The following is a 26708-nucleotide window of genomic DNA, read 5'->3' on the forward strand; positions in this document are numbered from 1 at the left end:
TAAATAAAACATCTATTAACATTTAAATAATGAAATTAAATAAAATATAAACAAAATTTTAAAATAAAATATCTATAAAAAATTATTTAAAAAAATAAAAATAAAACATCAATAAAAAGTTAAATGAAATTATTTTATTTTAAAATCGAGACATTTAAATTTTATTAAATTTTAAATATAATACATAATTAAATAGTAGAGGGTCAAAATGGTCATTTCACTACCTAATCCCAACAATAAATAGTCCCTCCAAAATTGCCCCCTTCCCCCCAGGATAAGTCCGGCCGGACTCCATGTCCGGTGGACTAAAAAAAAACAAACGTCGAATTGGATGCTTCCCCAAATTACAATCCGCACAGTAAATAATCCCCCCCTCCCCCCCTATCCCCACAATCAAACACACCCTTTGTAGATAGATGTACATGCCATAGAGCCTCTAGAGGGAGTAGATACCGACAACATATAATCCAAAGTTTCAAACCCTTAATTAATTAGTCGGGTTTTGATTTCGACACCGCAGTGCCAATAAAATAAAATAGTTTCAAACCCTTGAATTAACCGTGGTGCACTTGCAGGTAACTCCTTGCAAAGGGCTTGTGCACCCCTGGGGATTAGTCGGGTTTTGATCCAGACACCCCGGTGCCAATAAAAAAATAAAAAAAAAACATATCATCCAAGGTTTCAAGTGGTCTAGTTAATTTATCAGCAAACTGAATTGAAACAAAGGAGTGTAGGACCTAAATCTATCAACACATAAGCGGGATGAGTGCAAATAGGAAGTATACCTGAAACCACTAAGTCGGTATTCTTAGTATCTCGGTAGTCTTACTATCTCCTGGGATAAGTCCAAACACTCTCCGTTGCCTTGTTGGCTTCTTTATTTTAGGCCTTGGGGCAGGTTTTTGGGCTGAATCAAATATACTAGCTATGGTAATAGTGGTGCCTTTCTGAGCTTTAATGCAATCCTTTAGTTGATGCCCCATTCGCCAACATCTAAAACATGCTTCAATATTCCAATGACAAGGCCCTCAATGATTCTTTCGACATATTGAGCAAACCCATGGAGTATTGTCACTTTGATTTGAAGTACTTGATTCTCCTGTACTTGGCTTCTTAATTTTTGTATTTAACTGTGCCTTTCTTGGTTGCTCCTTTCTTTGCCACTTTCTTGACTTCTCCACCTCATCAATGTCTTCCTTCGCTATAAGTGCTCTGTCCAACACTCCTGCATAGGTAGATGGCCTCAAAACATCAACCCGACCTTTGGTAATCCTCCTCCTCAAACCACCCTTAAATTTCCTGGCCCGATGCTAATTTGTGTCTACCATATGTGGTGTAGAACAAGCTAACTCTGTACATTATCTTGCTCTACTAAAGTTTTCCACCTTGCATTAATGCCATGAACTCCATCCTTTTTTTGTCCCTCATAATCTAAGAAAAGTATTTCTTAGAAAAGATCTTCAAGAAATTGTTCGATGTCACTCTTGGATTCTAATCTCTTACCATTATCCACCATCTAGATGCTTTACCATAAGGTAAATTACAAATACAATCTCTGAGGGTTGCTTAAAATACTAATTGGCTCTTGTGATTTTGAAAAATTACATCTTAGCCCTTAAAATTTCTAATGACATAACAAATATGCCCTTTCATTAATCAATTATTAAGTTAATTAAACAGTTTTCAGTAAATGTTTGCTATATATTTCAATTAATAGGTTTGGTAATTTCATTGTTGTATTGGGAGGATAGTTAGGATTTTTTTTTCTATCAATTATATTAAATGACAAATTTTGACAAGGGGGTATTTGTAATTTTCAGAACAATGGGGGGGGGGTGGAATCTCTATTTTAAGCAAATATCACGGGGGTGAATTTGTAATTTACCCAAAATATAAGTAGCAAGTGAAATCTTATGCGTTTCAGAACATGGAAGGAGTTCAAAGATCTTCTCAATCCCCATTACTCAAGCTTCAACCTTTAGAGAGTCAAGTCCATCTTCAATTGCTAGAGATTGTATCTTGTTGAATTCTTTGATCATCACACGTGGTCTTTGCTCCATTTGATCTACTGGGACTGGTGGTGGTTCTTGATTCTGTTGTCCTTGGTTGGGTAGATCTTTATTTTGCTGGTTTTGGTTCTGATTATCCTGATTTCATTGAACTGGTGGTTCATTGTAACGCTGTTGTAAGGTCTCCATTATTTCCTCCAGCATTCTTTTCGTTATTCCGTCCATCTTTCTTTCCAACCTGTCCATTTGTGTAGTGGAATGTTCGGCCTTTTCCTTACCTTTTCCTTCACTTTATTTCTATGCACACAAAACATGAATTATAGATATTTGCAATAATGTGTATTTATCAGGAAAATACTTGACTTATAATATGACACTTTGCCCGTAGTATACACATTTACATATAATACAACTTGATATAAAACTTGGTTGAATAACCCATAATTTGGGCAAGGCTTGACAGAGTTTTCAAATGCAACTTTAAATTCCATTATAAAAGAACCTATTGCTCTGAAGGATGTACTGTGTGCAAGTAAAATAAGCTTGTGCTCTAATACCAATTCCTTTACAACCCCATCTGCCCCAAACTAGGATAGGGCAGTGACCTGTCAATAGTCATAGACTACCAAAGGCTTAGCTGAACAATCTTGTAGTCCTCTAGTTAAAAGTTGGGCTAAAATCATCACAAATAGAGGAAGCCTCTAAATTCGTTAACTTATTTAATCCCACAACACCCATTCAGCGCAAGTGCATAGATAGATGAAATGAAAACAAACCACTTCTTTATTTATTACTACGACATTCTGACTGAGTCACAATGGAGTACAACTTAAAACAAAAGAACTGTACATCGTGCTTATCAAACCAATTATATACAAAGGTCTTGACAACACATTTCTCTCTCGAGAAGGAAAAGCATGCAGATCTTCACATCATATACACATGTATACAAAGCTGGCACAAGCATCATCCACCTTTCAATCCTACATACGTATAGGGACGAGGCTTGAGCTAAAGCCCAATGAATATCATTAAATCAAAGCCATAGAATGAATGGATATCTTCATTTGTATGACAATAGCATAGTTGGAGCTTAAACAACTATATAACCTTACATTGTTTCTTTGAGTACATCTGGTTTTCAAGTTATACCTCATTCATTTGTCCAAACTATTAACATTGTTTTTGGGTTCAGGTGTTTGTATTTGTACTACTTGGGATTGTCCTTGCAGGAGCTGTTCAAGGATATTGGATTGTGCGGAAATTTGTTATTTCAGAAGATGGAAGTGTAGATGTTGGCATAGCTCAATTTGTGAAATGGGCCATGTGTGTCATTGCAGCCACATTTATTTTCCAGGTGGTCTATTATGCAAGATAGAAAATAATGTGATAATGTTACAGTAGTGTATCACTGGATCCAATGGATGTCACACATTACATTCAATTTGGTTTGCATCCTTGCAATTTCTTTCCATGTTTACAATTTTGCAATGCATCTAAATCTCTAATTCTTATTTTCTGTCAGAGTACTCTTGATACTCATCTAGCAATGGGAGCATTGGTTTCTTGTTTGGCAATCTACTTGTTTATCACTTTGTTCAAGTGGAATGGTCCAAAGTAAGTTCCTTGTACTATCACTTTCTTACCGTTTTGCCTTGCATCATACTAGTTGACTTGTAATTCTTTTACCAAATAAATTGTCACGTAAATAGCACTTCATTCAATTTATTCAATGCTGTATAATTGATTTGTTTAATTTTGATGTTTGAGTCAATTAACTAGACATCTATTTATATTATTCAATATGGATGGTCTGCATGTTGAATATAATAATGGTTATAAATATTGATTGAAGGGATGGTTTTAATGTTCATCACATTTCGTGGCACGAACCTGTCGGCGTCCCCGAACGTCCCCGGGAGGGAAATCCCGTTTTGTTCATTTGGGGCTCACTACAGTTCAGGACTCAATGTCACGGTCCTGTATCTGATCTCGCAAAGTACAATGCAAGACCGATGAATCGTTAAAGAGTCCAAATCTGACAAATCATTTTTGAAAACAGATTTTCTTGAAAGAAGTGCCAAACATGGACTGCTTTGCTAGATACAGAGTCGCCATCTAAATATTTTATTTTGAGAAATTTAGGAAACCCTGGCTCGTTGCCTAAGGCCACGTGTCCGTCATCACCAAAGTTGCCTCGGCTCGAGAACTTGGGTACGATTGGGGAAGGTCACTTCGTGAGCACCCCCGCTCGCCCGATCAAAGATCGGCCTCTACTAACCATGATATCTAGTTTTGAAAACATTATGCGTTCTTATTCCGGTTATTAGCCTAGATTTACTATGTGATGCGCACAACATACAAATATAGACCGGATCGCCTGAATTTGAACAAAATATCTCATGTTTGTTTATTTGAAAATGGTTTGATGGTGCTACTCGTAAGTAGGCTAAGACGTGGATTTGCCACCCTCGGGTGGGCTTAGAAAACAAGATGATTTGCCACTCTCAAGTGGGCTTTAACACTCAAAATCGATGAATTGTTCCAATCCAAATAACCCAACCTTCACCCACAGGCATTCAGGCAGGTATATCACATAAGCAAATGGCCTCATGGTAAGCATGCTATCATGACAGTCACTCACACGCATGCAAGGATGCTAAAGCATAAAACTTATCGAGTATTCCAAGCCAAAACAGAAGCTGATTAGAAATCATGCATGATCCTAAATATACAGAAATGCTTAATGCAACACATGCAAAATGCAACTATAGTAGGCTCGGCTATTCTAAGGATGGCATGTGAAATGCTACAACTAACAAGTATTCAATTCGGAATTGAAATACAATGCAGTTAGTATGATGCGCCGAGCCCGGTCCATGCAATACAGATGAATGATGCAAACATGCAAGCATAAGTATGCTAGTTGAAACATGCCCTAATTTAACCATCATAAGCGGGTAAATAAAAGGGAGAAAGACGTGGGGTTAGAAGATATACATCACACGCATGCACACTTATTACAATTGTGCCCTCGCTCAGAGGGTCCGAATAAATAATACAGTCTGAATAATAATTACAGTCCGAATAAGTACAAAACCCTAATTAATTGACAGTTTAACTAGGAAAGCAAGTAAATTAGCATACAAGCTATGGACCGCCTCGGCTCTGTTCCGAATGATGAAAGATGCATGCTTGAGTTGCTTGGCGCAGAAATCCATTGCGATGCCCCAATTTGCCTCTATTTACACTTAATCTCGAAATGTTGTGCGAAGCTCCAGAAGGTTGTTGATTTCTGATTTGCTGCAACAGAGAGCGAGAAAGGGGCATGGCAAAGTATTTTCACATATGTATGCATGACTACTCTTCAGGGAGTGTAGTCCTCGATTCTCGTGCCACCAATCACGTACCTCGATGCATGATGGCCGAGGGGGCGAATTGCACGTCTCGATGTGAAATGAATGCACGTATAAACACAACAAGACCAAAACTCCGTCATGGTAATCCGGAGTGTCGGCGACCCGGAATTGAGACACGTTCCGTCACTCGGAGTACGAAACGTCCCTCATTTCCGTGCTTGGGCTAACTCCTATCCCAAACACGATGCAAATGAGATGGCATACACAATGCGACTAACATACAACCTAGCATACGCAATGCTATGAAATGACATACACAATGCTTGATGTAACATGGCATACACAATGCTCTAACATGCAACTCAGCATACACAATGCTATGGACCGAAATGGCATACACAATGCATGATGGACTTACACCAACATGAGTGGACCTCAGCCACACTCACATCAGTGGCCATTAGATGAAAATGAGACAACCGAAATGTGTGCACACATGCACGAATACTAAGGACCGAACCTAAGGCATGGAATGCCACTCTACCAAAGCATGGCAAGGGATGAAAGATGGCATGGAATAGCATAAATTATAGCTCTGAAACAGCATGAAATATGGTCCTGAAACATGCAAATGTGGCACACAATGCAAGCTAGGGGGTCCGGGTACCGAAACTAGTGAAGTGCGTTACTCTAGAGGTACCCAAAGCAATGCACCAATGGAAAAACCAACCCCAAAAAGACCGTAGGCAGGTCTGAAACAGTGGGGAAATGGCCTAAAATGATGGCTCGGAATGCAACGGGATGGAGCTCATTCAATGGTCGGTAAATGAGGCATACAAGCCCAACTCTCAAACGCATTTAAAGAGATGAAAACATGGCAACATGGCATTAACATAGGCTCTGGAATTTGATGAAAAATGACGCCAAGGCATGAAAATACCTCAGTATATGCATGGAATGGATCTCAAAACTCAAAGCTAAGCATGGACCTTGAACTACAAGCATGCAAAACTAACATCATTCAACCACAAGACCCAAAAACATAGCTAGGGCAGTCCAAAATAAGCATATTATTAGTTTAAGGCATGGCCAAAATATGCTAGAATCACTGGCCTATAAAGCATGCAAAGAAAGCTAGTGAACCATGAGTTGTTCTACAACTATATGAAGCATATGAGGGCTCACCCAACCAGCCAAAAAAAGAAGTATTTCATGCTAAAATATGTCGAAATAACCCCTGAAACTCAGTCAACACATGCAAGAATGATGAGCCCCTTTGGAAAGGCATGCAAGGGGTTGTTCTACACATATATGATAGACAAACAAAAGGGAAAAACCACATCTGGAAATGAGTTATGACTGCCCTAAAACCTGCCAAAAAGATCCTGAAATTGGTCTAGGAAGCATGCAATGAAAGGTCCCTTTGAAAGGCCTTGAATGGGATTGTTCTACACATGCATCATAGACATAAAATATGGCCAAATGGGGTCCAGGCAGAGTCAAGGCCGACCTTAAAACTCACAAAATAGGGCTTTGAATAAGACTTCAAAGCATGCAAGATGGAGCCCCTTTGGAAGGCCAACAATGCTAGTAAAGAGAACAAGGGGTGAGAGGGTCACCCCTCTCTGATTTTGAAGCTTAAAAACACATCTAAGCCACTGAAAATCCACTGAATTTCAGTGGCTAAAAGGCCAAACTAAGGCCAAAGCAAATGCTCAAATAGAAGGCTCAAAACATGAGGAAATGAAGCATGGAAGGGGGAAGATGACCTCAAATAGAAAAGAGTCCTTAAACAAACATGTTTAGAAAATCAAAACAAGGTTTTTTATAGTTTATGGAAAATCTCAAAAATTCTTGTAAGTAAGGCTAAGACATCATGCAAAATAAGCCCTAAAAGAGAGATGAAGCATACAAGGAGGTAGGTGACGTCAGACAGAAAAGTGTCCTTAATCACACTTCAAGAGGAGCTCAAAATAAGACACTTTAAAGTTTATGTCGAAGCCCAAAAATGCTAGCAAATAGGGCTAAAGTATGAAGCAAAATAATGCAAAAAATGGGGAAATGAGGACTTACCCTTGTAGCACAGCAAAGCAGCAAGCTCTGGACCAAGAAAGGAGTTCTTCAACCTCTAAAAATCTGCTCCAAAATGCTTGGATGGATGGTGGAGGTGGTAGATTATGAGGTGTAGTGCAAATGGTGCAAGAATATTAGGGTTTGGAGCTTTGAAGAAGAAGGCTATGGAGGGAAGAGTGTATATCCCTTGGCAAAATTTTCTAACCCTTGCAAATGGAAGGGGAGTGTTGGTTTTATAGAGGAAGAAGGCCAAGGCTTCTTGGAGAAGCCTTAAGAGAGGGTCAAAGCTTCTCAAAGAAGCTTAACCAAAGGGGTCAAGCTTCTTGAGGAAGCTAGACCAAAAGGGTCAAGCTTTCTCAAGAAGCTTGACAAAAGAGTCAAGCTTCTCTAAGAAGCTAAGCAAAAGGGTCAAAACCAACTTAAAAAGACCAAAAAGAGGGTCAAATCCCTGGAGGAAGGGTTAAGTGCTTCACTGCTGGCACAGTTGTGTTGCACTCAAAAAGAGCAAAAAGCAGAAAGTTGGCCGACCAGCTTAGGTGGTCGGCCGGCCACTCCCCCTGGTCGACCGACCAGGGGTCAAAAGGTTGAAGGAGAAATGCTGGCCGGCCAACCCAAAAAGGTGGCCTCCTAGATGAGTGCAACACAGTTGTATGGTGGAAAACCAGAAAATGTGACTCAAAAGAGAGAAAAATCAACTTTTTAGCAAGGTTCAAAAGGGTCAAGAAGAATTACTGGTCGACCTTTCCATATTGGTGGCCTCCCAGATGAGCACAACACAATGGTGGTATGAAAAGCCAGAAATTGTGGCTCAAAAGTGAGAAAAACCAACTTTCTGTCAGAAAAACTGGCTTTAGGAGAGAGAAAAAGAGAAAACTAGTTTCCAAGGGGAAAAGGTGGCCTCCCACCATACTACCACCTCCTTAACAATGAAAATAGGGTCCCTACCAAAAATGGACCAAAACGGATGCAAAACGAGGGTTCGGGGGCCAAAACGCGCAGTCTAAGGCCTCGAAAACAGGCCGTTAGGCACCAGAAGTGGCGTATGACCACGAAGGTGGTCTCCCGGGCCACAGTGTCCCTCTAAAGGGAGGAAATAAGGTGTGTGCCAAAAACTGGAGCAAACGAAAGTAGTTAAGCTTTTCCGAACCGAGGCACACGGCCGACGGCTTCGAAAACCGAAAACTGGGCTCCAAACGGGAAAAATGGCCTATGACCACGAAACGTAGCCTATGGCCACTGAGAGATGGTCTACGAGACCTCTCCCTCCATTCGGGAAGAGAAAACAAAGAAAACAGGACTCGATTCGCAAACCGAGGCAAAGCACAAAAGAGCCCCGAAGTCCGGAGGCAAGGCTCGCAGCCGAGACTCCGTAACCTCAGAACGAGCACAATATGCAACATCACCGAGTGCTCAGTTGGTGATGTTTGAGTCTTAAGGTCGGTCGAAAATGAAGTGTCTACAGTTGCCCCTCTTTGACAGAACTCGAAAGTCGTAATTGACGGGAGTGAATGTCAAAGCCCAGAGATGACCCATTTTTGACAAGGCCGAAAACTTAGACAAACAGGCAAGGTAACATGGATGTGCCCGCAGGCATGCCCGCAGGCAGGGGGAAAGATACAAAATGATATGCACAAAGCCGGACGTAGCTCATGATCATGAAAAGTAGCAAGCTGTAATGAAGCGCACACGCAACAGTTTTAAGCAAGAATTCAAAGCAACAACTACATTTCATGCAGTTTAAGAATGCGGAGAATTATTCAATTCTCGCCATGTCTCACACAGAGAAGATACAATACCTGCGCGATTCGTTTGGTTGCACCAGCTTCAAATGAACCGTACATACAATATCGTGCCTGCAAAAGAGGGAAACTTAACAAGCACAACATAGTTAGCAACACATGTTCAACGCTATATTGAACGTAGACAAACAGGGTGCTGATGGGAAAGTGCATCGCAATGCGAGAGACACGCGCGTGTCAATGCAAGCTAAGCGTGAGGGTATGACAATACCCATGAAATGTGCACAACAATGCAGGTGGTATGCATGAGAATGTAAGTGACGTGCATAACAATGCAGGATAAGTGCAAACTCGAATGCATGTTTGACACAAAACAACGAGCAAAGAAATGCAAGTTTTGACGAGTGCAACTCAATCGCGACCTCCGGTTTACCTCTCGGAAGGGTCACAACGTGCTCAAAATGGATACATTTTGCTCTTGACGAGTGACGATGAAACGCGCATCAAAAGTTGGACTTGAAGCTCCCGCGGAGGAATTTCGCGATGAAAAATGCACTTTTCTTGTACTTTCTCGGGTGCCGGGGACTCCGATCACTACCAAAATTTGCAGAGACCTTGGAGACCATCTTGGGAACACCACCGACTAGGTTTGGATTTCACTGGAGGCCACCGGCCAGGTTTGAGTGGAGGGGGTGGTCGGCCTACCAAAAAAGGTGGCTGGCCGACCACCTAGCCCAAATCCGAGGCAGTTTGGTACTTTCACCCTCATTTCTTTAAATACATTCGGCCAAAGCTTTATTCCTCACAGATCTGAAATCACCTTCTCCTCCTTCCTAGAGCATTTTCCCTCTCAGATCTGCGCTCTATACGCATTTTCCAACGCCCCACGCAAAGTTGTTTCGCGAAAACTTTCAGTTCTCTTCACTTTGAACCGATTAAATTTTGATTTCGGAGCTTCTCTTCTCATTTTCACCACTTGAGGTAAGTTTGTCTCAACATTTGGAAGATTTTCTCGAGAGTTGACTTTTGTTGACTTTTTCATTTCCCGAGAGTTGACTTTTGTTGACTTTTTCCAATTTTGGCTCATTTTGCTCATTTTTGCTCATTTTTACAGATTTCTTGAGATGGTGGGTCATTTTCCCCATGACAGAGGTTCTCTAGGTGCCGGAGGCGATCCAGATATCATGTCTCTGCCACCGAGGATTCGCCCCTTTATTCCCGAGAGGTACGACCCCTCGACACACATCCTCCCACGGGCAGTTTTCTATCATTTTACGGACTTCGACGATTGAGCCCCCGTGGATTTGCTATTACGAGAGCCGAAGTCCCATATCTCCTATCAGGCACGGGAGGTATGTACTTCACTTCTTTACATTTCCTGCCTTAATTATGCATTTCCATGCATTTTATGCTACGCATGCTTATTTGCTCGCTCTGAACACATTCGCATGCCATACTTCTGCTCATTCTAGCACACAGCTTGTTCTGAATGCTTAGTCTACAACACAGTACTCTGTTTGCATCTTGAACATACAGCTCAATCACTTGAATTTTTGAACACGCAGCTCATATTTGATGGTGAAAATGTAGCACACATTATCTCTAAAATCTGAACACACAGCTCATATTTGTTTGTAAACACGTAGCACACATTTTAATTCTGAACACACAGCCCATATTTGATTGTGAACACGCAGCACACATTTGTTGAAAGTTGAACACGCAGCCCAAAACTTTGAATTTCTGAACACGCAGCACATATCTTGATTGTGAACACGTAGCACACACTTGTTGAGAGTTGAACACGCAGCCCAAACTTTGTTTGTGAACACGCAGCCCAAACTTTGTTTGTGAACACGCAGCCCAAACTTTGAATTTCTGAACACGCAGCTCATATTTGATGGTGAACACGCAGCCCAAACTTTGTTTGTGAACACGCAGCACACATTTGTTGAAAGTTGAACACGCAACCCATATTTGATGGTGAACACGCAGCATACGCTATTTCTAAAATCTGAACTCACAGCTCAAATTTGTTGAAAATTGAACACTCAGCCCAAACTTTGTTTGTGAACACGCAGCACATATTTGTTGAAAGTTAAACACGCAGCCCAAACTTTGAATTTCTGAACACGCAGCCCATATCTTGATTGTGAACACGCAGCACACACTATTTCTGAAATCTGAACACACAGCTCATATTTGTTTGTGAACACGCAGCACACATTTCAATTCTGAACGCACAACTCATACTGAACACGCAGTTCACAGAATTGTATTTGATTTGATTTGCACACAGCTCATGCATTTCACTTGCACGTAGCTTAGTCATTTCATTCTGAAACTGAAATAGATGTGTTCATTGTGAATGCAGGTGTCCTCCCGTGTTACACGGGGATATGGCTCCATTGTTGCGAGGGAGTGGTATGCAGAGCTCCCAGAGGCCGTCCGTGATTGGGTTGATCAGGCAGGGTTTGGGCCCTTCTGTACTGGGATATCTCGCTATCCCACCAGCAAGATGTTGATGGGCGCCCTTGTGGAGAGGTGGTGGGTCACCACCAATTCTTTTCATTTCTCAGCTGCCGGGGACATGACTATGACCCCATTCGACTTTGCTGTGTTGACAGACCTCGACGTGGGAGGCTGGGCGATCCCTTATGACGAGGACATGGGAGAGTGGGAGGCCGCCTGGATTTATCTATTGGGAGCTCGCCCACCGGTCGACCGATCCTCCGGCCGAGTTCGGTACACCTGGTTTTCTTCATATTTCAGACAGAGGGAGCCCGAGACTCCCGAGGAGATAGCACAATACACCCGAGGGTTTTTGATGTTCCTCTTCGGGACCACTTTGTTCGCCGATAGGGGGAACACCGTTGGGCTATATCTGCTGAGTGCCCTGGTAGACCTCTCGCAGGTCAGTCAGTATGACTGGGGTGGCACCGGCTTGGCTACCGTCTATTGCTACATGAGCGCGACCTCCCGCGAACGGGGGAACATAGTTGGCGGCTACTGGAGAGACTGGGAGGTACCTTCTTCCCTCTTGATTTACATTTTTGCTTTTCATTATCTGTACATTGCACGCACAACACACTTTACATTCTGTACTCACTTTCTGCACTCAGCATTCTGTATTCTTATGGCTTTTGCCCTGTTTTCCACAGTTATGGGTTTTTGCGTACTTCCCGACGCTAGCCCCAGAGCTCGAGGTGGAGGCGCCCCTCATGACCCCCTACTCGCTCGTTTTCGAGGGCCAGTACCAGCCGTGAGCCCGGGAGACTCTCCCCTACCTACGGCAGTTTTTCGACACAGTGCGGCCGACAGAGGTAATTCAGAACTCTCAGTCCTCCATGTGTTTCATCTTTGATTTATTTTGCACATCTACGATTTCTAATCAGCTTATGCATTGGTTATCTGCAGATCACATGGCAGCCCTGGGTGCCTTTGGATGGGGACCTTCGATTTCAGCTTGCCAGAGAATGGGCCACCTCTCGGTACAGGATCCTGTTTGAGGGGCCGGTTGGTAGGGCCTGGTTCCTGGGGGAACGCTTCTTGCGCCAGACGGTGGGCTACCCTCATCAGGATATCCCCTCAGCACCTCCGGTCGATATGCGGACTACAGGGAGGCTCACTCCCCAGGAGGTTACTAGTGCCATGCTGGGTACTGATGTATTGCTACATTTGGAGGAGGGGGAGTACGCGACCTACCGTCATACATACTTGATGCCCCCATTGACAGGCGTTCGTACTCCCACAAGGAGGTCCGCTGACATACGATCTTCGAGTCGAGCTCGGGCTGCAGGTGCTCCTTCTACTAACAAAGCCAGTACGTCGAGAGGCGGGACTGGGCTGGTCCCCCTGATTCCTCTGACTTATCATCACGCTGGATGGCCAGATATCCCGACTGAGTTGACGGGATGGCGATACGGGACTTCCTATCCGATTCCGATAGAGCCTCCTATGCCTGATCACCGATACGTCAGTGACCCTGACTCACCACCGGTATGCTCCACTGCTTTTCATTTATCACCCAGATACTTAGGCATTCATTCAGTCACTGATGATCTGAGCTTGTATTTGCAGCCACCCAGAGAGTACATGGACGGGATGCTCGGATTGGTGGCCTCGCTCGAGGGCATGGTCTTGCGGAGAGAAGCACAGCTGTCCATCCTCGGTTTCCAGGTACTCTTTAATTTTCTCGCATTTATCATACTTCTGATGACATGTTGAACTTGAACATCTTACTGCATTGATTAATTGTATGTGTAGAGCACATCTGACACACACCACATTCATGTACTGTATCTGCCTGCATCCACTTCATGTAGTTTTCTTGCACCTGCATCTGATATACATACTTTGGCTGATGTATCGCATTCTTTCTTTTCAGATGCCTCCGCTACATACCGGACCACAGGCTGGGCCATCTGGGCCTTCCCGAGGAGCTGGGAGAGGGGAGTCGTCTCGCAGACGAGCTAGACGCAGAGCGCATGTCATAGAGGAGGGGTCCAGCGAGGAGGAGGACTGCGCATCCCCAGTCAGGGACATCTGCTGACAGAGAGGGTGGTTCCAGTTCCGATAGTGGAGATGAGGCCGAGGAGGATCCCAAGGATGACAGCTCTTATTCTGATGACAATGATGGTGCAGAGGCTGTTCCGCAGAAGAGGATGAAGAGGGCCTCTTCCTCCTGTGCTTGATAGCATCGATGCAGCTGTTCCCTGCTTTATTTGCCTTTTTTTACTAGTAGTTGTAGCACATTGTACATTATTAGGTGGTTTTATTTTCTGTAAAACTTGTACCCTTGTTGTAAAATGTTGTAACAAAGGAAGCATGATGGAATGAAACAGCTTTTTGTTCAAAAAGTGTTGCATTTTATGTTCTTGCATCGCATCGCATCATTTTGCACAAAATGAGATTGAATGGAATTGTGCATTTGAAAATTGCCAAGTCAGGTAGTGAACCAACGCAACAAACAAAGCAACTTAACTTACTAAGAAAGAAAAAACCTTAGCAAGTTTACAACTTGATAAGCAAGACACAACAATGGTGATTAAACAAAGAGTAACAACTCAATATACAAGACTCAACGGCTCGACAAAACTTAACAACTCGATGGACTTAACAACTCAACAAACGAAACAACAACTTGATAAGCAAAACAACAACTCAATAAGCAAGACTTAACAGCAACTCAATAAACAAAAATGCATTTCGGACGATCTGGATAACGGAACGCATCTGAAACTGAGGAAAACTCGCACCTTTAACACTCCCGATGCATGGAAATGCTAGAAACCTTCTTCTAGAAGCTAGAACATGACCAAAGTCACCTTCCTCTCTATGGCCGACCACCTAAGGGAGCTGGTAGACCAGCTTTTTGCATTGGAGGGGAGAGGGGTGGTCGGCCTACCAGAAAAGGTGACCGGCCGACCACCTAGCTTGGCAGCCACCAAATTTTCGACACGTGTCCCCCGAACAGTGCCTTATCCTCTTTAAAAGCTCCAGCCTTGTGGCTCTTTCATTTCATCTTAGTTTTGCATCAAAATGGAGACGTTCCTCACCCAAAATCTCACAGCTTGGATTGCTTCTGTAGATGGCTCGGAAAAGTTGAACTTCTGCGGCTTTGACTTGAACGCACTATTCATGTTGGGCCGTACTCCGCTCCATCTTCCTTTCCTCTATGCCGTGGCAAGGTTTTGGAATCCGGTAACACAGGTCTTTAGCTTTAGCGGGCAAGAGATGTGTCCTACTTTCGAGGATTTCCAAGTTTTGACGGAGTCCGAGCGCAATGAGGAAATCTTGCCTCAACTCCGATTCGGCTACGTCCAAGCATTAGGACAAATGTACAGCCTCACTTTGCATGATGCTCGATCAATGATTCATGATGGGGAGCTGGACATCCGAAGCTTGGTTTGCCGGTTTTCTGATGCTGGTGACCGCGGCGACCATCATTGGCAGGGCTATCGACAACACGCGCTTTGCCTATGCTTGCTATCTCATTTCTTACTTGCCTTAAGTTCTGGAGGATCCAGTGTCCAGTTGATCGAGGTTGCCCAAGGTTTGATGGAGGGCAAGAGCTGCATTGCTATGACATTGGCTGAGACATTGATGGGCTTAGACGCTTTTCATCGCCGGGAGACGGCTAGGCTTGCGGGGAGTCCACTACTATTACAGGTAATGTTTCCCACCCAATCTCACATATGTATTGCTCACATCACTCGGCCCTCAGGCTCGGTTTTTCTCGCAAAGCCCTTTTCTTACTTTTCTCTCATCGTATATCTCTCTATTCTTTATTCTCTCATTTTTCAATCCCTCCCCAGGTGTGGTTGATGGACAAGTTACAGATTGTAGAGTCTTGCCCCGCATACTCAGCTCGCGGCTACTTTTTCTGACAACGCCTGGTCGATGCCCTTGATGAGGGGTGGTGGTGCAACTAGATGTACAATTTGTCTACAAACCACATTGTTTGGCGCTGCCCTTGGCTCAATCTGCCAGCGATGAGTTACAACATGACCCGTCAACCTGGGATTCAATTGATTGGCATGACACACTGTGTCTTCTATTTTCCGTTCCGGTTCCAGCGCCAATTCGAACATGATCAGACTTGCCCGCTAGAGGGGATAGAGTATCCTACTACATTCCCGGTTTGAGGCCCACAGCTTGCCCGGTATGCCACAGCATGGAGGACTAGAGAGCTCCTGGCCCCTACTCCCACTTTCAGTTACACTTTGTCTGATGAGTGCTTGGATTGGCTCAATGAAGAGGCACAGGAAGGGCCCACTTTGGTATCAAAGGCTTCAACCAGCTCTGGGAGAGGGCACAGGAACACCTGACTTGGCTATGTCCCAGATTTATTGCTTTATTTGTACTTTCAAGTTTTCTTTATGATTGTAATAAAAAGCAACTTCAATTTGTTTACAAGAGCAGGAGAACTCTGTATTGAAATCAATGAAATTGAAGGTTGTGGGTACTAAAAATTTTCTGCTTTGGTCCAAAAATGGTCTAAGTTGTAAAAAGATTAATTTTGAACAAAGTCAACTTTTATTAAAACTTTTCAAAACCATTTTTGATATGGATCAGAACGGACACGCCTGAAATCTGTCACTGAGATGCACAACCCCGGATCCCAGCAACTGGAAAGTTGCCCCTAGTCTGAATAGTACTGCAGCATTGCGCAGCAACAGAAAATTGCCCCTAGTCTGAAGAGCACTGCACCAGAGATCATAACCGAACTCTTGAATGCTGAATAGACAAAGATGGCTGAGATGATCAAGTGGACAAAGTTGATCGGGGAAAAGTTTATGGCTGAACTTCAGGATGAAGTTGCCTACGTATCCCAAAGATGGGAATCAAGCCTTACGTAGTTCAGGCTTAGGTTCACTCGACTATTTTCACTCTCCTTTTACGCTCTAACTTTTGCCAAGGCCGCCCTTTGCGGATTTTCAACCTTGCGAGCTCAGTTTTTATAATTTCAAATTTTTTGTGCTCTGGCTTTTGCCTAGGTCGCCCTTTCGGATTTTCGGCCTAGCGAGCCTCTCAGGGGTAATATTTCTTCAACTTGTCCATGTTGATCGGTTGTGAGAACTCTAGGCCATCTAGGTCCATTAGAACCACAGCTCCACCTGACCAGATAGACTTAATGAATTAGGGACCAGTCCAATTGGGTCTGAACTTGCCCTTAGGGTCGTGGATGAGAGCTCGGTTGTCCTTGAGCACCAAATCTCCTTCTTTTAGATTCCTAGACTGAACTTTCTTGTTAAAAGCCTTGGCAATTCTGTGCTGATAGCCTTGAACATGGTACAGTGCTTTCAGTCTGCGCTCGTCAAAAAGCATGAGTTCTTCAAATCTGCTCTGTTGCCAATCTGCTTTGGCTATCTGACACTTAGCCAATACTCGCAAAGACGGAACCTCAATTTCCATAGGTAGAATGGCCTCCATCCCATAAACTAATGAATACGGAGTCGCCCCAGTAGAAGTTCTAATTGAAGTCCGGTACCCCCACAGAGCAAACGGCAGCTTGTCTGGCCAATCCCGGTAGGTTTCCACCATCTTCTGCAATATATGTTTGATATTCTTGTTGGCGGCCTCGACCGCTCCATTGGTTTGCGGCCGGTACGTAGATGACTTATGAAAAGCCACATTGTATTTTTCTAACAAATCAATTACTTCCTTTTTGAAATGGGAACCATTATCTGAAATGACCTCGTTTGGGACCCCATAACGACAGATGATGCTGTTTCTGATGAATTTTGCAACATGTGACGCCTTCAACACCGCATAGGATTGGGCCCCAACCCACTTCGTGAAATAATCTATTGCGACCAGGATGAACTCATGCCCATTAGACGCCTTCGAGGTAACAGCCCCGATCACATCGATTCCCCAAACTGAAAATGGCCACGGCGAAGTCATATTGTACAGCTTCGACGGCGGGATGTTCATGCGGTTTGCATGGATTTGACATTTGTGGCACCGCCGAACAAAGCCGATACAATCCTCCTCCATGGTGGGCCAGTAGTAACCTTGTCTGAGGATTTTCTGTGCCAGCATTACCCCGTTCATATGCGCACCGCATTCCCGTCCGTGGATGGCCTCCATCAGGCGTTTTGATTCTTCAGTTTCAACGCACAGCTTATGCATTCCCAGATGACCTCTCTTATACAATTTATCTCCACAGATGATGAACTGAATGACCATTCTTCTGATTGCCCTTTTATCCTTGGCATTTGCCCCTGGTGGATATGCTTCATTCTCCAAGAAATTCCAAATATCGTAATACCAGGGGTTCTCATCCTGAACCTCATCTATAGCAGCATTTGACTCGTAAGCTGGCAGAAATTTCTGGTCGATAATGACTGGACGCATCCGGACTCCAAACGGGATGTCTATCATGGAAGATAGAGTTGCTAGTGAATTTGCGAACCTGTTGGTTTCTCTTAGTAGATGAGTGAAGTTTAGCTTCTCAAACCGAGGAATCAGTAGGTCCAAGGTTTGGTGATACATTATCATGTTTTCTTCTTTGACTTTCCAGTCTCCTTTTGCTTGAGACACAACAAGATTCGAGTCCTCGATGACGTCCAACCATTTTGCCCCTAGTTCCAGAGCTGCTTTTAGACCGGCAATGCATGCCTCATATTCTGCTTCGTTGTTCGAGACTTTGAACCGGAGTATGAAGGCTAGAGGGATACGGGAATTGTCGGGTGCTATCAGCAACACTCCTATCCCATACCCGTACTGGTTGGATGCTCCATCAAAATACATCGTCCAAAACTCGTCGTCGATATGCAAAATGGCCTCATCTGGAAATAAGTACTCAACTGCTTCATCTCCTTCCGCTGGATGATTGGCTAAGAATTATGCTACTGCTCTTCCCTTGATTGACTTGCGCGTCACATATTTCAGATCGAATTCGGAAAGCAACAGCAACCAACGAGCTAGCCTACTCGTAAGTGCTGGTTTCTCGAAGAGATATTTAATGGGATCTAGACGTGAAACCAACATTACGGAGTGAGCTAACAGGTAGTGCCGCAGCTTCCTGGTAGCCCATACCAAGGCTAAGCAAGCCTTCTCCAATGGTGTGTAGCGGGTCTCATACTCTAGCATCTTCTTGCTTAGAGAGTAGATGGCCCTCTCTACTTTGACCTCTGATTCCTGCGCGAGCATGCAGCCCATTGTGGTCTCAGTTACTGAAAGGTACAATATCAACGGTCTCCCCGGTTCTGGTGGTGACAACACGGGTGGGTTCTATAAATATTCCTTGATTTGTTCAAAAGCAGCTTGGCATCAATCGTCCCACTAGAATTTCTTTCCTTTCTTTAGGAGACCAAAAAGTGGTTCACAAGTCAAGGTTAATTTTGAGATAAACCGTCTTATGAATTGCACTTTACCCAGAAAGCCTCGCACCTCCTTTTCAGTCCTTGGTGGTGGCATTTCTAGGATGGCCTTGATTTTGGAAGGGTCGACTTCGATACCTCTCTGTGTAATCAGAAACCCCAGCATTTTTCCTGCTGTAACACCGAACGTACACTTCTAAGGACTCAGCCGCAACCGAAATTCTCTGATCCTTTGAAAGAACTTTTGCAAGCCGGTGTAGTAGCCGTCTCTTTCTTTGGACTTGACAATCATGTCGTCCACATACACCTCAACCTCTTTGTGGATCATGCCGTGCAATATTATGGTCGCGGTCGTTGATATGTAGCTCCAGCGTTCTTTAGCCCAAATGGCATCACTCTGTAGCAGTAGGTCCCCCACAGGGTGGTGAATGCAGTCTTTTCCCGGTCTTCAGGTGCCATCACTATCTGATTATAGCCTGAGAAGCCATCCATGAACTAAAGCAAAGCATGCCCCGCTGTGAAGTCCACTAACTCATCAATATGGAGCAAGGAAAAGTCGTCCTTCGGACTGGCTCTGTTCAAGTCCCTGAAATCCATGCATACCCGGATCCTGTCATCCTTCTTCGGCACCGGAACGATGTTGGCCAACCAAGTCGGGTATTCGGATACCAGTAGGAAACCTGCGTCAATTTGCTTGGTGACTTCTTCCTTAATCTTGAGGGCCCAGTCTGGGCGGATCCTTCTGAGTTTTTGTTTAACGGGTCGGGCCTCGGGGTCAAGAGGGATCCGGTGCTATACGATCTTAGGATCGATTCCAGGCATGTCTTCGTAGGACCACGCAGAAACGTCTTTGAAATCTTTTAATAAAGCGACTAAGCGCTCGCGTTCCTCCGAAGACAACGTGGACCCAATCTGGACCAGCCGCGGGTCCTTCTCAGTACCGATATTCACAGTAGTGATTTCATCCGTTAAGGGTTTAACAAATCTTTCTTGCTCTTGTTCAATTAAGTGTTGCAAAACCGGAGGAATTTCTTCCTCGTCATTTTCATCAAAATTTTGAAAGTCTGAGTTAATGTAATAAATCAAGGGCACAGAAAAGTACTCAGAAACCACAGCCACATCATTCTCATTAAGCACATCCAAATCGTTCGATTCTTCTCTTACAATAGACTCAAAAGAGAAAGAAAAAGACGACCTGGACAGGACTGTGGTATCCGGGTTATCATCTCCAAGAATATCGGACTCAGACTCAATCGAGCTGGAACCTGATTCTGACTCAACAGACTCAGTGGAATCAGATTCCGGCTCACTACCTGACCCGGTGCTGCTTGACAAAAATCCCTCTTCATAGTGCCATATGAGAAAGGGTGCGATAGATGCATCCAAAATGTTTGCTGGTAGGCCCACAGCCGTTCCATTCCCGATCACGCATACCAAGAAGTTATCCCAGAAGCACTTCTGTTCGATCGGAGAATCTGAAAGTAGACACGCCAGCGCTACCCCCATTTCACTTTCGGCGTCCTCAGACTCCACTTTCTTGCTCTGCTCAACCTCAGCTAATGGGTCTGTTTGCTCTTCGGCAACATCATCCTCGGATAACTGTAGGTCAAAGAAAATTTCAAAACCTGGCACGTGCTTCCTCTCCGCATTTAGCCACGGCTCTAGGAAGCCACAAAACGGAAAATCCTCCCCCTCCCAGACGAAGCGTCCGTTTAGGGTACCCTGAATGGGCCGGTGCATTAAGTCAAAAGGCTTCCCCGCCTTCTTCGCTCTGGCTCTCCCAGCCATCTCCTTACCCTTCCTTATCCAATCCTCTTTGGTGGGCAGATAACCCAAGCCAAAGGTATGTGGGTTGTGTGGCACCTTGGCCAATGCTGCGACGCCTTTCCAGCCACTCTTTCCTAATCCCATCTCAGGGATGTGTTGAAGCTTGTTCATGAGGTATACCGATTGAGCACTGACATACACCCCCTCATTAACAGCTAAGATGTTCTGCACGACCCGGGCCTCAGCTAGGGTAAAACCGGATAAGAACACATCCTCCATACCGTGCTCAATTTCCAAAACTGGTGTAGATACTTCCGGCGATGGATGGATCGATGAATTCTCAGAAACAATGGCTACTCCCTTTCCATGGGGGTATTTCACCATTTGATGCAAGGTAGAAGAAACTACCTTCACTTGATGCAACCACGGCCGCCCCAAAAGCATTTTGAAAGTTGCAGGGACTTCTAAGACATGGAAGTCTATTCCATGCTGTCCCGGCCCAACCTTGGTCTGGATTTTCACTGTTCCCATGACTTCTCGGCTTGTGTTGTCATATGCCCGAATCACCCGGGCTGTCGGCACAAAATCTGCGGTCTTTAAACCGATTGCATATGCAGTCCTTGCTGGGCACACATTGATGGCGGACCCTGTGTCGACAAGCACCACGAGTATCCATTTGTTTCTGCACTCCACAGAAATGTAGAGTGGCTTGTTATGGTTCGCACCCTCAGGTGGCAGTTCTGTGTCAGAAAAGGTCACCATCGGGGTAGCTCCTCCCGGAAAAACTAAGCCCACCAGCTGTTCGGGCGTGGTGTCTATTGAGAGCTTGGCCCTGTCCATGGCCGATAAGACAGCTTGTCGATGCACTCGTGATGCCATAAGCAGTCCCCAAATGGAGATGTCTGCCTGTATCTTTTTCAACTGCTTCAGTACGGCCTCTTCTTCGAGTTGTTTCTCTTTCTGCTTCTCTGCCTCCTTATCTTTCCCAGATGCCTCTGGCTAGTCTAGGTGCGGGGGCTTGAAATACCGCCCACTCCTGGTCATATGATCGACTTCGCCGATATACCAGGTATCATCTGGCTGATTGCTCCCCCAATCCTCATCCGTATGGGCAAGACATAAATCATCGTCCTCCCACCACATTCCGTCGACAGCTAACAGACACCTGTCTGGCTTCGGTACAATTGCACTCGCAGTACTCTTCATCCACATGCTCGTAGCATTCTCTATCCTCGTGCACACAGCATTTTCAGTCCCCTTAAAGCCCTTAGCTTTCCTGATTCTCTCAAAATCCTCAAACCTTTCTTGTTCCAACTGCGTCAGTACAGCTGGCTGTTCAATAATTCCCGCATTCACAATGCCCAAGTCTTGAGCGAAATTCTTAGCACCGGCGCTCTCCGATGATTCATTATAATTTCCGGCGCTTCCGGCCACAACTGATATTCTTGCCCCTGCCAGGCCCATTCCAACTGAGCTTCGTCGACAACGTCTGGCAGGTCATCAAGCCACCCGGTGACCTCTGCTGACTCCTCAAAATCTGACCAGTTGACTACCATGCCCTCTAGCTCTTGTTCATTAAAAAATTGGAGGTTAGCAAAGTCCTCTTCCACAGCTGCCAGGTCATCTATCCTCTGACCAGATTCATTCCCTTGTATCATACAAAGCTCTGCCCTCGCCGGCAGTTCAAAGTTCGGCCTAACCTGACCCACTGATAGAATGTAGTCACTCGGACTGTATACTTCCTCAGCAAAACTGCCAGATTCCTCAGATCCTGGCTCGGCAATCCCATTCTCCCCTGGAATCTCCTCTGTTTTGTCTTCGACAGTTACCACCAATGGTTCGGGTTGAGCTCTGGAGATATCCAACATGCACAAGTCAGTGCAGTCAGGAAGGAGCACCTCCGGCTTGGGTAGGTGCGTTGGGGTAATATATATGCTGGGATCATAAGACACGCCCCAGTCTGGATAAAGTTGATTCTTTTGGGAGGTGGAGCTTGGTTGTGCGGTGGGAGAGGGTTTGTTGTGACATTGGATTTTTCTGGAGGCACAATTACCTGCTTGTCAACAAGATCTTGAATCTCATGACGCAATCTAAAACATTGGTCAATGTCGTGACCATGTTGTTGGTGATATGTGCAGTATTTTGTTGGGTTATGAGAGGGAGGGAGTGGATTTGGCAATGGTCTCGGCTCCAGGGGCTTTAAGTGCCCTTTCCTGATTAATACCGCTAGAGCCTTGGACAGGGGCATGTATAAAGGCGTGAAGGTTCTTTGGCCTCTGGGTTGGAATTTGGTGGTTTGTGTGTTGCTTCCGGACGCGCCGGAGAAAGGTGTAGCTGCCATGGGTCTTGGAGGGGGAATGGTAGTGACCATGCTTACTTCTGAAGCCCTAGCATTTGCGGCATTACTGGTGCCTGTGTTGTTCTTGCGGTTGAAGCTTCTTCGGGGTTTCTCTCTATCTTGGTCAATCAGACCTTGTTTCATAGCATCCTCTATTTGTACCCCCATCTCATGCAAATCTGAAAAGGTAGGGAAGGAGAGCACAATCATTTTCTGCATTAGTTTTGGCTGGAGATTGCACACAATCATCCGAATTTGATCTTTATCTGTAGGCCTTAAGGTCATCATTGAGGCCTTCGCCCTCCATCGGGCCAAAAAATCCGAAAAGCTCTCCTTAGGCTCTTGCCTTGTTGTCTCAAGATCACGGGTTGTAATCTCGATCTGAGTGTTATAGGAGTACTGTGCAATGAAAGCCTCGGCCATCTCATCCCAGTTCCGCTTAACATCATCTTCTAATTTTGCATACCAGATAACGGCCACACCTGACAAGGTCCGGCCAAATAGTGAAAGCTTCTGTGGTCTGGTGAGGCCCATCGGTCGCAGTATATCTGAGAACAACTGAAGATGGACCATGGGATCCCTGGATTCGTCAAAGCGGTCGATTTGTGGCATCTTGAACCTATCTGGCAGTGTCACGGCCACGTCAGTATATTCGTCCTCAATGTTTGGGATGGACTTCACCCCCTGGGATTTCTTGAACAACTTCTCGAACTTGCTCAATTTCAATGTTGTATGGTCTACCTCGAACTCAAATGGAGAGTCTGGCTTATTGGCAGGCATAGGTGCCTTGGATAACTGTGGTAGAATCGGGGGCGGAGCCGGCCCTGTCGGGATGTCCGTATCTCCCTGAACATTTGGTGCCTCCCTGGGTGTTGAAACTCCTAGTGGGGGAGGAGCTGGGTGTGAAGCAGATGCCCCGGTTCGTTGTTGCAACCTGGCAATTAACTCTGCCTGTTGGGCCATGATCTCGGCTTGTTGTTTGGCAAACTCATCCCGGCGAACAGCGTCCTGCTGCATGGCTCTCATGGTCTCTTGCATCTGGCGCATCATTTCTTCAACTCCTGTCGGTACCGCCATACTGCCCTGATCTGTCTGAACTACTGGCAGGTCTATCTCTGTAGCAACAATTGAGATCTCAGTTTGACTGTCCACTGATGGGGCAGTCCACTGCTCTGGCAACCTCTGCTCGGATACACTACATCTTCTCGACCTCCGTCTGATAACCAGGGGTAGGGAATGATACACTGGTTGTTCGTCGACCAGATCCTCAGATCGATGGAGTCGGCGACCTCTTGTCCAGAGTGCTTGGGGAATATCTGCTTGGTCTGAAGCAATTGTGCTAAACTACCCCCAAGCAAAAAGATAAATAAAGCAATGATAAGGAAATAAACGAGCAGACAAATGGACAGCATAACAGTGTAAATAAACACAACGCACAGTCGGGTATAATTAACACGCAATTGATACACCGTTCTCAAAGACTGATCATTATTCCCAAATCACTGTCCTCGAAGCTGAATCTGATACCCGCAGATAGCTGATTCTGAAAAAACTGAACTGGTGCCCGCCGGCCTCATATCCAAAATACTGAACTGGCGCCCGTAGGCTTGATACCCAAACTTGTAAACTGATACATGCATTCGTATAGAGACGCACTCTAAAAGCACATAACAAGCAAGTAAGAGCCAAAACACCCCTATGTTGGGGTAGGGTTTCCCTGTCCTATTTTGTCAGGAGCTAGGGTTTCACTACGCACGCAGTGGTTTCAAACAACCTTTAAACGGGTAAGCAACCTGTCCTAGTTTGGAATGGTCACTATGGATTCCAAATATGCACTAGGTCGAATGGTCAAAAAGGGTGCCCCGGTAAAACCGGGGTTTGTGTTACCGTCGTGGCAGAGCCCGCAATCGGTCAGCCTTATGGCACGCTTCTCGAAGCGAGCCTCCGACAAACCGTTCAGGAATAGCATACGGCAAACACGGTGTCCTAGGCGCACCAATGCAAATGCAATGCAAAAAAACACATAAGCGTAGTCAAAACCAGATATCATGAGTTCGAGTCAAGTTCTCTAAATCCCCAGCTTGCCAGAAACTGTAGACGTCCCCAAACGTCCCCGGGAGGGAAATCCCGTTTTGTTCATTTGGGGCTCACTACAGTTCAGGACTCAATGTCATGCTCCTGTATCTGATCTCGCAGAGTGCAATGCAAGACCGATGAATCGTCGAAGAGTCCAAATCTGGCAAATCGTTTTTGAAAACAGATTTTTTCAAAAGAAGTGCCAAACATGGACTGCTTTGCCAGATACGGAGTCGCCACCTAAATATTTTATTTTTGGAAATTTAGGAAACCTTGACTCGTTGCCTAAGGCCACGTGTCCATCATCACTAAAGTTGCCTCGGCTTGGGAACTTGGGTACGATTGGGGAAGGTCACTTCGTGAGCACCCCCGCTCGCCTGATCAAAGATCGGCCTCTACTAACCATGATATCTAGTTTTGAAAGCATTATGCGTTCTTATTCCGGTTATTAGCCTGGATTTACTATGTGATGCGCACAGTATACAAATATAGACCGGATCGCCTGAATTGAAACAAAATATCTCATGTTTGTTTATTTGAAAATGGTTTGATGGTGCTACTCGTAAGTAGGCTAAGACGTGGATTTGCGAACCTCAGGTGGGCTTAGAAAACAAGATGATTTGCCACTCTCAAGTGGGCTTTAAAACTCACAATCGATGAATTGTTCCAATCCAAATAACCCAACCTTCACCCACAGGCATTCAGGCAGGTATATCACATAAGCAAATGGCCTCATGGTAAGAATGCTATCATGGTAGTCACTCACACGCATGCAAGGATGCTAAAGCATAAAACTTACCGAGTATTCCAAGCCAAAACAGAAGCTGATTAGAAATCATGCATGATCCTAACTATACAGAAATGCTTAATGCAACACATGCAAAATGCAACTATAGTAGGCTCGGCTATTCTAAAGATGGCATGTGAAATGCTGCAACTAACAAGTATTCAATTCGGAATTAAAATACAAAGCAGTTAGTATGATGCGCCGAGCCCGGTGCATGCAATACAGATGAATGATGCAAACATGCAAGCATAAGTATGCTAATTGAAACATGCCCTAATCTAACCATCATAAGCGGGTAAATAAAAGGGAGAAAGACGTGGGGTTAGAAGATATACATCACACGCATGCACACTTATTACAATTGTGCCCTCGCTTGGAGGGTCCGAATAAATAATACAGTCTGAATAATAATTACAGTCCGAATAAGTACAAAACCCTAATTAATTAATAGTTTAACTACGAAAACAAGTAAATTAGCATGCAAGCTATGGACCGCCTCGGCTCTGTTCCGAATGATGAAAGATGCATGCTTGAGTTGCTTGGCGCGAAAATCCATTGCGATGCCCCGATTCGCCTCTGTTTACACTTAATCCCAGAATGTTGTGCGAAGCTCCAGAAGGCTATTGATTTCTAATTTGCTACAACAGAGAGCAAGAAAGGGGCATGGCAAAGTATTTTCACATATGTATGCATGACTACTCTTCAAGGAGTGTAGTCCTCGATCCTCATG

The 26708-nt window shown here is 44.7% G+C and overlaps 1 protein-coding gene across 1 annotated transcript in view; it reads left to right on the top strand.

Moving 5' to 3' along the window:
• Positions 1–26708, top strand: part of LOC145801704 (uncharacterized) — an 87919-nt gene that overhangs the window by 14714 nt on the left and 46497 nt on the right. Inside the window, exons 2-3 of the mRNA XM_082893431.1 lie at positions 3205–3366; positions 3535–3626. Of these exons, the coding sequence (XP_082749557.1) occupies positions 3205–3366; positions 3535–3626 (254 nt within the window). The remainder of the gene's footprint in view (positions 1–3204; positions 3367–3534; positions 3627–26708) is intronic.

Source organism: Camellia sinensis, chromosome 10, assembly GCF_055761805.1.
Source record: "Camellia sinensis isolate YWXY chromosome 10, ASM5576180v1, whole genome shotgun sequence".
NCBI classification, from domain to species: Eukaryota; Viridiplantae; Streptophyta; class Magnoliopsida; order Ericales; family Theaceae; genus Camellia; species Camellia sinensis.